The sequence below is a fragment of the Petromyzon marinus genome, chromosome 3 (genome assembly GCF_048934315.1).
Source record: "Petromyzon marinus isolate PM22_M1 ecotype Great Lakes invasive population chromosome 3, UKy_Petmar_22M1.pri1.0, whole genome shotgun sequence".
Taxonomy (NCBI): Eukaryota; Metazoa; Chordata; class Hyperoartia; order Petromyzontiformes; family Petromyzontidae; genus Petromyzon; species Petromyzon marinus.
In genome coordinates, this window is record NC_133669.1 from 16,033,358 (window position 1) to 16,049,461 (window position 16,104).

The 16,104-nt window shown below is 43.8% G+C and overlaps 1 protein-coding gene across 4 annotated transcripts in view; it reads right to left on the bottom strand.

Annotated features, from left to right (window-relative positions):
* Positions 1 to 9,618, bottom strand: part of DYNC2H1 (dynein cytoplasmic 2 heavy chain 1) — a 232,846-nt gene extending 223,228 nt beyond the window's left edge. The window contains exons 1-5 of one of the 4 annotated variants that reach the window (XR_004404816.2): positions 9,179 to 9,618; positions 5,621 to 5,817; positions 4,947 to 5,135; positions 2,634 to 2,766; positions 1,194 to 1,306 (exon numbers count right to left, since the gene is read on the bottom strand). Coding sequence is in view for 3 of the 4 variants with exons in the window: in XM_032976206.2 (XP_032832097.2) it covers positions 1,194 to 1,306; positions 2,634 to 2,766; positions 4,947 to 5,135; positions 5,621 to 5,809 (624 nt within the window). In the remaining variant the exon portion in view is untranslated. The other 3 variants (XM_032976206.2, XM_032976198.2, XM_032976213.2) reach the window with 3 other exon arrangements.
* Between the last annotated feature and the right edge of the window lie 6,486 nt (positions 9,619 to 16,104).

Below are 16,104 nucleotides of genomic sequence, written 5' to 3' on the forward strand. Positions count from 1 at the left end.
CCCCATGTCAACCACATCAAATGAAAACCTTTGCACAACTGGAAATTTTGCCACACTGAAAGCTCTCAATATTCATTATTTTTCGACAAACGATGCACTTGCCACTGAGCTAGTATTCATCAAGCCAATGATTCAATTCGCAAATCAAAACTAACTCACCACTTCATTATCAACACTGCTGAATAATGCAAGAAAAATGTTGGACAAGCATTTCAAGCGAAGGTTCTTCTTCAAAGTAGATGGAGGGTAAAAATACTAAATCACGTTTAGTGATCACACTTCACAGTGTGCTGCCTTTAAAACACTCTGAAAATTGCAGTTGGCATGTGAACACTTTTTAAATAAACATCCTCAAACTTTTCAGTGATTTGGGCACCACAGATTAAGCTCCAAATATAAATCAATCATTATGCCCACTCTCTGCTCTAAAGGGCTGGAATTGTTAGGTCTGATATTGTATGCATTATTTTCTGTTAAGCAGCAGTAAGGAAAAAAGCAAAATGCTATTTTCTCTTTGAACTTGTGGACCACGACTACCATGCTCCCTTAATTTGTAATAGACATTTCCATATTCGCACAGTAACATTAGTACAGTCATACCTCGGTATACGACCGCTTTGGAATACGTCGTATTTGGTATACGTCGTGTTTTGACGAGAAAAAAATGTCTTAGGATACGACGTCTTGCTTGTGATACGACGCGCTTGCTAGAACTTGTCTGGGTCGGGATGAGTCACCGCGTACCCGCGTATACCCCGTTCACGACTGAGACAAAGCGCCGCTCCTCAGTCTGCCTGTACAGTAGATCTCGTTCAGTGCACAACCCTTGCTATAACTCTCTGTGAATTTTCACGTATTTTTTGACATTTTTATTTATGTATGCATTTTAGTAATAAGTAGTGTCTAAATTATTTTATACAACCCCATCAATGTATAATATGCCATATAAAATATCATTTCTTATGGGAAACATTCGTTTGGTATACGTCATTTTCGGTATAAGTCCTACCTTCTGGAACAAATTAACGACGTATACCGAGGTACCACTGCAGTGTATTATCCGTGATCAAAGGCACTGTATGAATTAGTCGATGAGAATGCTGACACATTGTAGACAATAGGGTTGTGTAATGAGTGCTGTAGGTGTGATCGCATCGTTATGGTGTGAGTGGCTGTGCACAGCTTTGTGTTACCTTGGTGAGGGGCTCAAACATCAAATGGAAGAAACTAGCACGGGGGGCGCCCTCTCCTCCCCGTGCAGCCAATTCCGCCCAAAATTCAAACTCATCGCACGGCGACAGGATACCTGTAGTATGCACACAAACATAAATACAGTATGCATTCGCACAATTCCACGTGCACAAATACATACGCATGTACACAGGAGTCCAGGCACACACACATGCGCACGCGCTTTGGTGTGTGTGCACCCAACTGCAAGTGTGTGTGTGTGAACGTGTGCAAATATGTTTCAGCTGCCTGTGTTAGTGTGTGTACCTGTGTGTGTGAATGGGTACATGTATCAGTGCTGGCTTCCCTAAGGTTGATTTACCTAAAATGATTGACTGCCTTATTGTTTTATATATATTTTATTATTGTATTGTTTCCCTTCAACGTGACTTTACCGAAAGAGCTAAGAATATGCCTTACATTGTATACACCACCCCTGTGGAAGTGTTGTATAGCATTCATAATGCTGATCACAACTTCCTCCAGTGCGCAATACGAGCTTGAATAGGTGCTTATTAAAGGTGCTTGCAACAACAATCCATAGATCTAAATGTGGCATCTTTGTCATTTTCTGTGTGTGTATCTGTGTATAAATGTGGATATGAAAGTACGTGAGACTGCTTCAATTTACGTAGATGTGTGTGAGTAGGAGTAGTGATATGAGTGGGGAGTGGCAGCGGCGCGGTAAGCGCGCTGTGCTCTGAACCCGGCCGCTCACGGCCAACATCGGTGACGAATATCTGAACTGGTCCTAGGCCTCCCCTAGGTCGACTCAGCCTAAAATGAGTACCTGGTGTGGTGTGCAAACATTGCCACTAGGGAGACAAAGGCGGTCGGGCGTGGTGCAGGCCACCCACCCCCTCACGTGCCATGTCGGCCTTCATATGTGCTTGACTTAAAGCTTTTTAACATGCTAATTTTCACCTGGCAGCCCTTTGATTGGTGGAAAACCAACCACCGTCGTCGGGTTGGCTGCCCACCACTGACATTAACATTGGCTGCTGACATTTGGGCTGTGCCCATTTCAAACCCTTATAAACAGTTTGCCTTGGAAGCTAACCCCCCTTTTCCTGAAGACGACCGCTTGTGTTGCGATCAAAACGTCGTAGTTTTTTGTTATTTTTTGTTATTTTCTTTGAACCTATCTACGTGACTTTACTGAAAGACCCAAGAATATAACATTCATATGTGCTTGCTAACAACGCTTGCCCCAACAGTCTGTTTAGGCTTTACGGGGGGTCTTTATCTTTATAGTGATATGCACTACTTGGGGTTTGATTTCGTTATACAAAGGAAAGTGGCTTCTTAGGAAAAAATGGCGCTGATCTACAGGCGGTGCAGGCAGCTGCATGCTCAACCCAACTCAAGTGTGCATGTGCACGTGTACGAGTGTGAGTGCATACCACAGAGGTCGAATTCCACCTGAGCCTTTGAGCGTCCACGTCTGCCCGTAGGGTCAGATTGTTGCCTGAGGGCTCGGCCTAAACCGGACTCTAGTTCACTCAGGAGAGACTGCAGCTTAGGATCACCATCATCCTACAGACAGACACACATACAGACACACACGTGGAAGGATTTGCATATACACCGAATTGCATAAAGATTTTACATTCAACTTCAGTCTGTGAGAGAAAATGCTACTCATGGGCATCTATTGAGGTCAGTAAGACACAAAGAAACAAAAATACCGTGCATAACCTACAACAGCCTCTTGTGGAAACTGCCGAGGCAACTCCCAAGGGGGTGGTGTGGTCAGTGGCTGGAGACTGACCTCAGGATTATGGGTTTGCAGCACAGTGCACTGAATTATGCACCACCATTTATCACGTTCATTCAAACACACATAGAGTGAGGGAAAAAAGTATGTGATCCCCTGCTGATTTTGTACGTTTGCCCACTGACAAAGAAATGATCAGTCTATAATTTTAATGGTAGGTTTATTTGAACAGTGAGAGACAGAATAACAACAACAAACAAATCCAGAAAACGCATGTCAAAAATGTTATAAATTGATTTGCATTTTAATGAGGGAAATAAGTAATTGACCCCTCTGCAAAACATGACTTAGTACTTGGTGGCAAAACCCTTGTTGGCAATCACAGAGGTCAGACGTTTCTTGTAGTTGGCCACCAGGTTTGCACACATCTCAGGAGGGATTTTGTCCCACTCCTCTTTGCAGATCTTCTCCAAGTCATTAAGGTTTCGAGGCTGACGTTTGGCGACTCAAACCTTCAGCTCTCTCCACAGATTTTATATGGGATTAAGGTCTGGAGACTGGCTAGGCCACTCCAGGACCTTAATGTGCTTCTTCTTGAGCCACTCCTTTGTTGCCTTGGCCGTGTGTTTTGGGTCATTGTCATGCTGGAATACCTATCCACGACCCATTTTCAATGCCCTGGCTGAGGGAAGGAGGTTCTCACCCAAGATTTGACGGTACATGGCCCCGTCCATCGTCCCTTTGATGCGGTGAAGTTGTCCTGTCCCCTTAGCAGAAAAATACCCCCAAAGCATAATGTTTCCACCTCCATGTTTGACGGTGGGGATGGTGTTCTTAGGGTCATAGGCAGCATTCCTCCTACTTCAAATACGGCGAGTTGAGTTGATGCCAAAGAGCTCCATTTTGGTCTCATCTGACCACAACAATTTCACCCAGTTGCCCTCTGAATAATTCAGATGTTCATTGGCAAACTTCAAACGGCCATGTATATGTGCTTTCTTGAGCAGGGGGACCTTGTGGGCGCTGCAGGATTCAGTACTTCACGGCGTAGTGTTACCAATTGTTTTCTTTGTGACTATGGTCCCAGCTGCCTTGAGATCATTGACAAGATCCTCCCGTGTAGTTCTGGGCTGATTCCTCACCGTTCTCATGATCATTGCAACTCCACGAGGTGAGATCTTGCATGGAGCCCTAGCCCGAGGGAGATTGACAGTTCTTTTGTGTTTCTTCCATTTGCGAATAATCACACCAACTGTTGTCACCTTCTCACCAAGCTGCTTGGCAATGGTCTTGTAGCCCATTCCAGCCTTGTGTAGGTCTACAATCTTGTCCCTGACATCCTTGGAGAGCTCTTTGGTCTTGGCCATGGTGGAGAGTTTGGAATCTGATTGATTGCTTCTGTGGACAGGTGTCTTTTATACAGGTAACAAGCTGCGATTAGGAGCACTCCCTTTAAGAGTGTGCTCCTAATCTCAGCTCGTTACCTGTATAAAAGACACCTGGTAGCCAGAAATCTTTCTGATTGAGAGGGGGTCAAATACTTATTTTCCTCATTAAAATGCAAATCAATTTATAACATTTTTGACATGCATTTTTCTGGATTTTTTTGTTGTTATTGTCTCTCACTGTTCAAATAAACCTATCATTAAAATTATAGACTGATCATTTCTTTGTCAGTGGGCAAACGTACAAAATCAGCAGGGGATAAAATACTTTTTTCCCTCACTGTATTTGACCAACCTTCAATACAATGGTCAATGCGGGTTTGGTGATGGTGGGGGGAGTGGAGGACAAGAATAGATTTTGCCACACTGCACTCTATTGCCCACAAGCACTCTCCAAGCTAAAATCCTGATTAGCTTCCACTATTTTATGGAATCGGATACACTGCAGTTAATTTGGTCAATGGCATAAACACACATATTTGGTCAAAGGAACAAACAATCATACACATCCAAAAGCACACACACATGAATTGCAAGCGCTCTCTCAGGCGAACCTTAGTGAGTAGGGGGGCGTACACGTAGCGCACTGCGTGGTACAATGCGAGCACAGGCGAGTCGGCCAGCGAGGACACGAGCACGCATGAGTGCACGTTGTCTGCGGACAGAGCAGCGGCACGCAGCTTGAAGAACACGAGCACTTGTCGCTGCTGCTGGGACTCCACCGCGTCCAGCTTCATATCCACCTACAGCAGAGTCCCTCATCAATAAAACTGTGTGCATTGATGAGAGAACCATTATTTGTATAATTACCCGTTTGTCATCACCACTACTCAATAGCTCAGCATTGATCCCTTCCATTGATCTAGTGCTATGGAGGCAATGGTTGGTGAATATGGCTGACGTAGGTCCGTAGACATTTTATCTAATATATCTTCAATTGTACCATTTGCTCCTGGCCACTTGGAATTTCGGGGCTTTGGGCCTGTGCTTAGTAACCATTATGTATATATATGTTTAAATATATGCATAGTTTTTCACGAAAATGTTTAACACTCAGTGAGATTTTCCTAGATAAATTATACCAAAGAAGAAGACACTATAGATACCAATATTGAGACCTATGCCATCATGTTATCATAAACCCATCATTAACGCCAACGCTATCACAAACAGTAATAAGCACTGGGCTAGTCGCTGAAAAATATATTTGGCATCCCATGGTTGTCACCGTGTCAGAGAGCGCCATCTCATCCCCACTTCTTCTTGCTGCCAGCACCAGGCTGTCGGGGTCATCCAGAAAGCGGGCGAGTGCCCGCGAGGTGGATAGACGCTGCACGCCCGTGTGCTGAGCCGCCAGCCCAAAGTAGTTCGCCACTGTCATGAGGACAAAGTCTCTTCGGACATCTTCGCCTGCCATGGTGGCCCCTGCAAAGAAAATTACAGATATGGAAATATAATGTAATCTACAAATTACATGTACATGAACAACACATCAACGTCATGGTACCTCCTCTGCCAATGTCAAAATATAAGAATAGGTTTTTCCCCTTCTTTTCTGGCAACAAAACAGGTGTTAAGATGTTACAACACCAAACTGAAACCTTTTACAAGGAATCATGTCTGCATACTTGTGGTCAGAATGCAAACAAAAAACATACTCTGATAATATATGCAATTGTCTTTGAAACTGATTGGTCGACACCAGAGACAAATTTCTTTTGAGCCTCGTCTCAAAACGGTGTTATACCAGAGGACGCCAAAAGACTCAAAAGAAAGCTGTCTCTGGTGTCGACCAATCAGTATCAAAGACAATGCATATATTATCAGAGTATGTTTTTTGTTTGCATTCTGAGCAGAAGCATTGTGGTTAATGCAGACATGATTCCTTGTAAAAGGTTTCAGATTGGTGTTGTAACATCTTAACACCTGTTTTGTTGCCAGAAAAGGGAAAACCTATTCTCAGTATATGCATTGTCTTTGAAACTGATTGGTCCACACCAGAGACAGCGTTCTTCAGTGCCTAGTCTCAAACGGTGTTAGACCAGAGAACGCCAAAAGGTGAACAGCACAACGACAATGCGCTATCAGGACAATGAGAGCTCGGGGTGAGCAGCTACATCATGGGACCTCCTTTGCCAGTGTCAAAATATAAGAATAGGTTTTCCTCTTTTTTCTGGCAACAAAACAGGTGTTAAGATGTTAAAACACCAAACTGAAACCTTTTGCAAAGAATCATGTCTGCATTAACTACAGATACTTGTGGTGAAAATACAAACAAAAAAACATGCTCTGACAGCTGTCTCTGGTGTGGACCAATCAGTTTCAAAGACAATGCATATACTGTCAGAGCATGTTTTTTTGTTTGCATTTTCACCACAAGTATTCGTGGTTAATGCAGACATGATTCCTTGCAAAAGATTTAGTTTGGTGTTTTAACATCTTTACACCTGTTTTGTTGCCAGAAAAAAGGAGAAAATCTACTCTTATAACACATCAACTATAGCAACAGAAGCAGAGAGCAACGAAGTAACAGGACAACTGTCAACACACTTAATGCAACACTATCAGAGAGAAAAAAGCCAAGACAACACGAAGAGCAACATACAACAAATTTTAAAACTGAACACATTAACAAACAACACTAACACATAGCAAGTGCCTAAAATCATTAGAAAATACCCAACTACAACCCTAAATAACACCATGCAAAAATTATAAAAATGTACTTTTGTATTTTTTTTGGTGGGGGGGGGGGCGCAATAATGCATATATTTTGCACGGCAAGTGAACTGTGACGTCACATCTGTCATGTGACCCGTGTGCGGAAGCGTAACGGAGTCTGCCTGCTGATCGCGGGTAAAGTGAAATAAAATGTGTTGCAGGTCTAAGGCGTTCTTCGCGCAGCATTGGTTTATTATTTGAGTCTTTTACTTTCGTACGCACCCTGAAAGTTGTGTCTGCAGTAAGCGCGTGTATGTGTACCTATTGACACGCGCGCGTGTGTGGGGGGGGGCGGTAGTGTAGTGGTTAGCGCGCTGCGCTGCGCTACGAACCCGACGACCTGCGTTCGATTCCTGCTCACGGGCACCACCGGTGACGATTATTTGAACTGGTCCTGGGCCTCCCCTAGGTCGACTCCGCCTCAAACGAGTAACTGGTGTGGTGTGTGAACATCGCCACTGGGGATACAAAGGCGGCCGGGCGTCGTGAATCCAAGTCCCGGGCGAAGCCGGGTAGTAAAGCTAATCATAAATAAACGATGCATTGCAAAATTTTGCAATGCATCTATTGTTTGGGTCAAGAATACCATTTCATGCAGTGTATTTGTGCACCAAAACAAGTGTTAAGATGTTCAAACACCAAATAGAAACCTTTTTACAAGGAATCAAGTACAGTATTTATTATATCAGAGCATGTTTGCATGTTCACCACAAGTACGTGTGGTTAATGCAGATTTGATTCCTTGCAAAATGTTTCTACTTGGTGTTTGAACATCTTAACACCTGTGTCATTGCTAGAAAGGGGCCGTCCATAAATGACGTCACACGATTTTTGACCCCGTCCCCTCGTTACACGGCGTCACAAAGTCAGACCCCCCTCAAATATGACGTCACAAAGCTCTGCCCCCCCCCCCCCGCCAAAATAAAACATGCTTCAAATCGCTTTAAACTATTGTCATTGTAGTGCGTATGTAATGTGACGCTGCACTCTGATGTTATAGGAGAAAACATTTATTAAAAAGTATTTAATTAAGTAGAAAGTGTTGTCTATATTCATTTAAAGTTGCGCATTTTGATGTGACGTCACATTTCTCACCTGTCTGATCGCCCCCCCCCCCAGGTGCGTGACGTCATTTATGGACGGCCCCAAACGGTAAAACATTCTTATTTTTTCATACTTTGATACTGGAAAAAAAAGGTAATTTATACCCGAGGACAGAGAGAAGGGCCTTGGCAAACAAAAATACAAGCACATGCCAAGATGTAAGAGCATAAACCCGGTTTGGGACAATATCGGTTTGGAAGAACGGCGGGGGCTTATCGGCGTTACGGAGGTAGCGAACAGGTAACCATTTATATCGGTGACATCTCCATCACCATAAGTGACAACAGGTTACCGTCGTCGCCATCAGTGACATCCTCAACACTGCCAGTGACAACTTATTAGCATCGTTACCAATGGCAATCCCCATCACTATCAGTGATAACATGTTGCAATCGTTACCACAGTAACATCCCCATCACTCTCCGCGCTTTCAGTGATGTTAACAGAGGCCACCGTTAGGATCCCTATCAGAGCTATCAATGCTTGCACCATCAACACTTGTAAAGTGTTGTCCCTTACCTTGGGTTACCCTCGTTATCCCGTGACCCGTATTATCCGCGTTACTCTCGCTACCATAGTTACCATCATCGCCTTATTAATCTCGTTACACGGGGTTTTTTCCTCGTAACCCCATTACATTGTTATTCTAGTTACCCTGTTACCCGCGTTACCCTCCTCAGTACGTTACTCACATTACCCCCGCTACATCACGCACATTCGTCTCGTTACCCTCATTGCCCTCAAGCCTTGCTACTTTCTATCCCCCGCCGTTACCTCGTCACCCCCGTTCCCCTTCGACCACGTTCCTGACATAGTTGAGTTCCTCCCATGACTCCAATTTACCTCATGACCCCCAATCGCCCGTTACCGTCGCTAACCGGTCGTCCATGTTACCCGCTGTACCATCGTTACCCTGTTACTCCAGTTACCTCGTTATCCACCCCCCCTTACCCAACGTTACCCTCGTTACACCTCGCCCAGACCTCCCGTCGCCGCAATGGAGACCAATGCGGGTCCCTCGGTCTCTCCGGAACGTGGCCGCCGCCGCTGCTTCCAGGCCGCCCCGGCGCTCTTCGGTGCGGTTGGCCGCTGAGAGGCCGTCCGGCTCGTCGGCAGCTGCCGTCCCTTGTGCTAGTTGAGCTAGTTAGTGGAGGAGTTAACTAACGCTTGCCGTCTTTGCTTATTTTGTTCCGTTCTCCGTGCATCGGGGAGCCCCGCGAGATTCCAGGGAGGGTGGGTCAGCAAGACGCCCCGCTGATTGGTCCCGCGTGAACCACGTGACAGCAGTTAGCCAATCGCTAAGCCTCTTTGCCTGTCTGGTTAATGATCACGGCGGGTGCCGCGTCTGTCGCCATGGCGACGAGGCCGGCCGGGCCTCGAGGCGAATGAACTCCTCAGCAAAGGGGCCGTCCATAAATGACGTCACGCGATTTTTTGACCCCCCCCCTCCTCGTCACACGGCGTCACAAAAAATCAGACCCCTCAAATATGACGTCACAAAGCTCTGCCCCCCCCCCCCTCAAAACCATCTTTCCATTTTGAAAATAAAACATGCTTCAAATCGCTTTACACTATTGCCATTGTAGTGCGTATTTAATGTGATGCTGCACAATTAGTGTTGTTATAACAATTCTATATTTATTTAAAGTTGCACATTTTGATGTGACGTCACATTTCTCAAACCCCTCCCCCCCTGGTCACATATCGTCACAAATGTCTGACCCCCCCCCCAATAGGTGCGTGACGTCATTTATGGACGGCCCCAAAATACAATTAACAATTATACGCAATCGTCAACATTTCAATTAAAGGAAACGTATAAGACTGGCGACGTCTCTTTATATATATACCTAGCAAAAACACATGTTTGTGCAAACCTGTTAACCCCTTTATCAGTGCCCTACCTTATTACAGACAGATTCAGACCTTATTGGTAACTCCCGTGCCCCTTATAAATCTCAACATTCATCCTACAAAGTCCCATCACAAGGAAGAAACACAAACAAATAGACCAAAAAAATGTTTGCCCATAGTGAAACGGCTATACGCCGAATGGACCTAAAAATGCAATTTCCCTGTACAAGAATACGGGGTAAACCGTATGGGTTGACAGGTATGGTTACGGGGAAGGCACGTTGCCCGAAACGTCGCCTATATATTACTTTGCGGCAGTGTCGTTGTTGTTGCTATGCGCGTTGAATTTCTCTCGCCACCGTTCGTAACCCAACCGCGCTAATGTTGTGAGGCCCGCCTCGTCGCCCTGGCAACAGACGCCGGCCAATCGCGGCACCCCATTCGTGAATAAATTAACTCGGGCGTTTAATCAGCAAAAAATAAAGGCGAGCGGACACGCGTGGCTCATCGTTGCATAATAGACTGTCAGAGCATGTTTTTGTTTGTTTGTATTTTCACCACGAGTACATGTGGTAATGCAGACATGATTCCTTGCAAAAGGTTTCAATTTGGTGTTTTAACATCTTAACACTTGTTTTGTTGCCAGAAAAAAGGGGAAAACCTATTCTTATATTTTGACACTGGCAAAGGGAGGTCCCATGATGTAGCTGCTCACCCCGAGATCTCATTGTCCTGATAGGGCATTGTCTTTGTGCTGTACGCCTTTTGAGACTAGGCACTGAAAAACGCTGTCTCTGGTGTGGACCAATCAGTTTCAAAGACAATGCATATACTGAGAATAGGTTTTCCCATTTTTTCTGGCAACAAAACAGGTGTTAAGATGTTACAACACCAATCTGAAACCTTTTTTTGCATTAACCACAATACTTGTGGTCAAAATGCAAACAAAAAACAAGTCTGATAATATATGCATTTTAAGTTTCAAAGACATTATATATTATCAGAGTGTGTTTTTTGTTTGCATTTTGACTGCAAGTATTGTGGTTAATGCAGACATGAATCCTTGTAAAAAAAGGTTTAAGTTTTGTTGCCAGAAAAAAGGGGAAAAACCCTATTATTATTATATTTCGGTACTGGCAAAGGAGGTCCAATGATGTAGATGCTTACCCCGAGCCCTCATTACTTTGATAGTGCATAGTCTTTGAGCTGTACGCCTTTTGGCGTCATCTGGTCTAGCACCAATTGAGACAAGGCTCTAAAGAAAGGTGTCTCTGGTGTGGACCAATCAGTTTCAAGGACAATGCATATATTTTTCATTTAAAGCTTTCATGACTGCAGGGATTCATATTCTTGGTTCTTTTGGTAAAGTCATGTAGAAGGGAAACAATAAAATTTTGAAAACATAAAAATTCTCACCACGTTTCGACTGCAACACAAGCAATAATCACACCTGATAATCATCATCACACCTGAATATATTGTTTTCCTTCTGCGTGACTTTACCGAAAGAACCAATAATATGAATCCTTGCAGTCACGAAAGCTTTAAATCTAAACACCTGTTTTGTTGCCAGAAAAAAGGGGAAAACCTATTCTTATAGTTTTTTTCAATTTAGTCATGCTCGTTTGCCATGCACTTTTAGGATTGATTCTGAAGCTTTTGGTTCCATCCATAAAGAACGCTTCTACTAGCCCGTTCAGTTATCCCTACCATCATCCTCAATACACTTTCAAAAGCACTGAGACAATTAGAGATTATATTGCTATCCATTAATAATAATACAAATTTGCACGTGTAAGGCGCATGTCATCCGTAGATGTCAATACGATGTGTACGGAAAGCAGGAAATAAACAACCAGGGTAAAAGATCAGAACTAGGGGTAAAGGCCAATTTAAAGAGGTGATTTTTCAAGACAGACTCAAATCACTCAAACTATTCTATCACATTACCAAAGCATTCCAAAGTCTGGGAGCTGCATTGGCAAACACCGATCACCCCAGGAAATGAAATTAAGCGGTGTTCGTGTAAGGCCTCTGGTTTCAGCATTCTGAACAAGCTGGAGTCTACCCAGCACCTTACTTGGTATCCCGAACAGTAATGCAATGCAGTAATCTAGTCGGACGAATACAAAGAGATGCAGAGAGACAAATTAAAAGGGTAAAACCTATTACTATAAAGATAAAGATGTTTAATTTGTTCCACAAACTCTACTGTCGTAGTCTGTATACCGGGCGACTTTAGCAACGTTTGATTTTAAGTAAAAAATTCCTCAAGTACGTGATTTTCTCAACGCAGATATCTGGAGTAATTTGCCAAATCGCACCCTGGATGGTGCATTATCATTGCTCAAAACATAAATCTGGCCAATGGCATTGCTCATCTGTAGGGTGAGTTTTGTTGCGATTGGTTTTGGGGTTGTGTAGTTTTGTGCAAAAGTTAATTGTCCGTGGACCAATGGGGAAGTATATATATGCTTGTTGAGAATAGTCATAAGTGGCCTGTCGCATATGGGGAAATTAATTTCACTGGGAGAACTTGTAGTGAGGCAGAGTAACTTATTATTTTGTATTGGTAACAGATTGGACACCAACGGGTATGACAGTTTTCAAGATTTCTTTAACACCAAAGCACTTCCAATTATCACGATTGACTGCGTAAGGTGTGAAAGAAGTTCAACATACATATATAGAAAGCAAGATGCAGCAAAAACACTTCTCAACAACGCCCTGCCAGATACAAATGTATATGAGTCGCTGTTTACACCGGAGTGCTGTTACTTCTCCAAGAGTCCAATACTTTAACCCTTGCTGATCTCGTGTTCAACACCCACGCGATCACGAACAATGAATGCTTCAGTAGCTGCAACTCCATGACCGGTCAGTTTATTTCAGCTCGTCACGGACCGGACCATCGTAGTTGCCACGACAGAACAGTTTGGCAATGCTGAATTTTCCTATCTGAAACTATGTTTACATGAGAGAATTATCTCAACACGCAACCCCCCTCCTTACTATGGGCCCCCTCATGTGACGCCCCGCCCGCATTAGCTTTGCAAACATCAAGGCAATTAACATCAAACGTGAAATTATGTACGAACCAATCGGGATAGTTTGTGGACATCAAAGCAATTATTAAACATCAAATTCCCACACAAACATGATCCCGCAATAACCCCATGGTACATTATGTTACATAGATCCTATCAGAGCCCTTTGAAAATGTAAGCATTTTATTATTTTAAATGTGTAAGGTTTAAAAATAAAAACTTACAAAGCAAATAAACAAAAATATCCAACAGCAGGCTTGCCCAACAACAAAGTAAATCAATTCACCACAAATCATAATAAAACTGTTTAATTCACAAGGATGAGTACTGTACGTACTTAGAATGCTTGTGCATTAACCATGTGTGTGTTTATATATTTCTCTCTATATTAATAAAAAAATAACAAATTAAACATGTATTTGTGTCTATCTATCCTTGTGCTTGGTCATGTGAGTCCAGATCCGAACATAAACTTTAGAGGAAATTATGTTCTTTGGATGATGTTGGAGCATGTGAAACTTGAAGGTGGAATATCAAGCGTTGACTCCTACCATTTCAAACTCAGTGACAAGCGTGGTTTCCCCTAGGCCAGGAGTTGGCAACCTATAGCTCCAAAGTCGCATGTGGCTTCATGACGTTATTTATTAAGGACCGTCTCGTATTCACATGCATTGCTGCTCTTGAAATAATTAGTGGGTTTTTTTACCAAATTCGAAAATAATTGCCCTTATTTTGGTGGCCGACCACTGCCCTAGGCTAATCAATTAATCAGTGCTCGTGTATGTTTAAATGTAGTATGTGCGTCCTGGTAGAAAGCTGATTATGACTGAAGCTACATTTTGTGCTTTGGTAGTTTGATCATTTACCATGAAATTCACTGAACATAAGAAATAGGGGTTTCCCCTTTTTTCTGGCAACAAAACTGAAACCTTTTTACAAGGAATCATGTCTGCATTAACCACAATACCTGTGGTCAAAATGCAAACAAAAAACACACTTAGATAATATATGCATTGTCCTTGAAACTGATTGGTCCACACCAGAGACAGCTTTCTTTTGAGCCTCATCCCAATTGGTGCTAGACCAGAGGACACGAAAAGGCATACAGCTCAAAGACAATGCACTATCAAAGTAATGAGGGCTCGGGGTAAGCAGAGCCAACGATTTTTCCCAGATCGTATAAATGACATTGCCACTGTCAGTGGTGTACTTATCAATGGAGTCTGAAAGGAGCCAGGAGCTTGCAGAGCACACCCTGATTTATTTACTTTCAATGAAGTTGGCACCGTATGTCGTGGTGCCATCAAATGGCTCAATGAGGTCCATCCTCAAAAAGGCCTGAAGACGTGAAGTCACCGTCGGCATGGATATTGGCAGTAGGTGAAATTCCTCGTTACATGCTCACGGCCTCCATCTTTCCCTCAGCCAGTGAGATATTGCCCTTCATCGCCACTTGGGATGACTGCTTGACCGGACCGGGCAGTTTGCAGTCGGCCTCACGCATCGTAGTGCTGTCACTGACTGATAAGCATGTATGAGGTCACTGCGACCAGCGCAGTATCCTCGGCATCACCATGTGAGACATAAGCATCCTGGCAGGTTGTAACCACCTCCATGGCCACCTTTGGTGGCTTGTACTGGGTCATAGGCCACTCCTAAAAGATGATCTTTGTTTCTGAACTCCCAGAGAACTCAGCCTGTGCCAGTTTCGACGGCGCTGCCTTGCTACTCTCGGGTGGTTTCTGATCATTGTGTGCCTTAAAGTCAAGTATTGTGCTAGTCACGCCATCGAAGTGCTCAGCAGAGGGGACAATACGCATCCACTTCACGACGTTTACTTGCTATAAGCAGGTGCAGCACAAAGTTCAAGGTCTGATAAAAAAAAGTTCCACTCTCTCTAGCTGTAACCTGAGGCTTGCAACTTTTGCTTGGTGATGCCGTGTTGGGCAGATATTCCTACCTGGGTGGTTGCGAGATTCCGAAATGCCTCCGCACCTTCCCGTGATGGAGCTGGATGGAGTCCTGTGGAGATGCCGGCTAGGGTGGATGACATTTCTACCTCTTGAAATCCATTGTGTAGGAGGTCGTCATGTCCTATTCCCTGGAATGGGGTTTGTACACGGGCTTCGGAAGGCTCAATCTCACCACTGTTTTGATTATGATGTCGGCCCTGCCGCCACACACACGCACCACTTACACGGTCAGCCAAGTCGTGCACATGTGGTACACTTGCAGGGTCACAATGCACGGAGTGTAAGACACGTTCGCTTTGCAACACAATGTACCTTTAATGTACAGCAGCTTGCGTGGTACGTTTTTTATACAATGTCTGCTGCCAGGTAGAAACATAATTATTTTGCAAATATATCTGCATCAAAGGAAACGCATTCAATCATGAATTCTTAAAATCCCCAGAACACACGGATGCGCATTCTCGGCAGGAGTGTGCTTCACGCCTGTGTAGCGCTAGTTTTGACTTCTAGGGTGCACTTACAATGTGGAATTCACAATGCAACCTCTTTGACATGCATCCAGCAGCCTCCATAACGCCCTTCGTTCATAAATCTGGACTGAAGCAGATATGGCTCAGTGAGCTGATATAGCCATGATAAATTGATTAGATTCACCCATTTCCCTCTAGGACACCCTTTCTGTTATAAGCATAGCTGATTAAAAACTTGTTGGAAATAATATTACCGAGTGTTGTGAAAAGTAGGAGGGACACGTGGACAACAACAGGGCAGGGGAGCTGTGGGGCAATGGATCGACCACCAGGTTTAACACTGCATTCACGGACAATTTTGAGCCTGGTTTGTGGTCTCACAAAGTATTATCTGTATTTTGATTTCGTGTGCTGATCTTAAAGGTGCATTGAAAAATGTGATACTCCGACTGATGCTTCTGTTGTTTGTGGAGTGACTCATGCAGCCAGCTGTGGCTCTAGGGTTTGGTGTTACATGTTATTTATGTGGTTTATTGTAAAAAA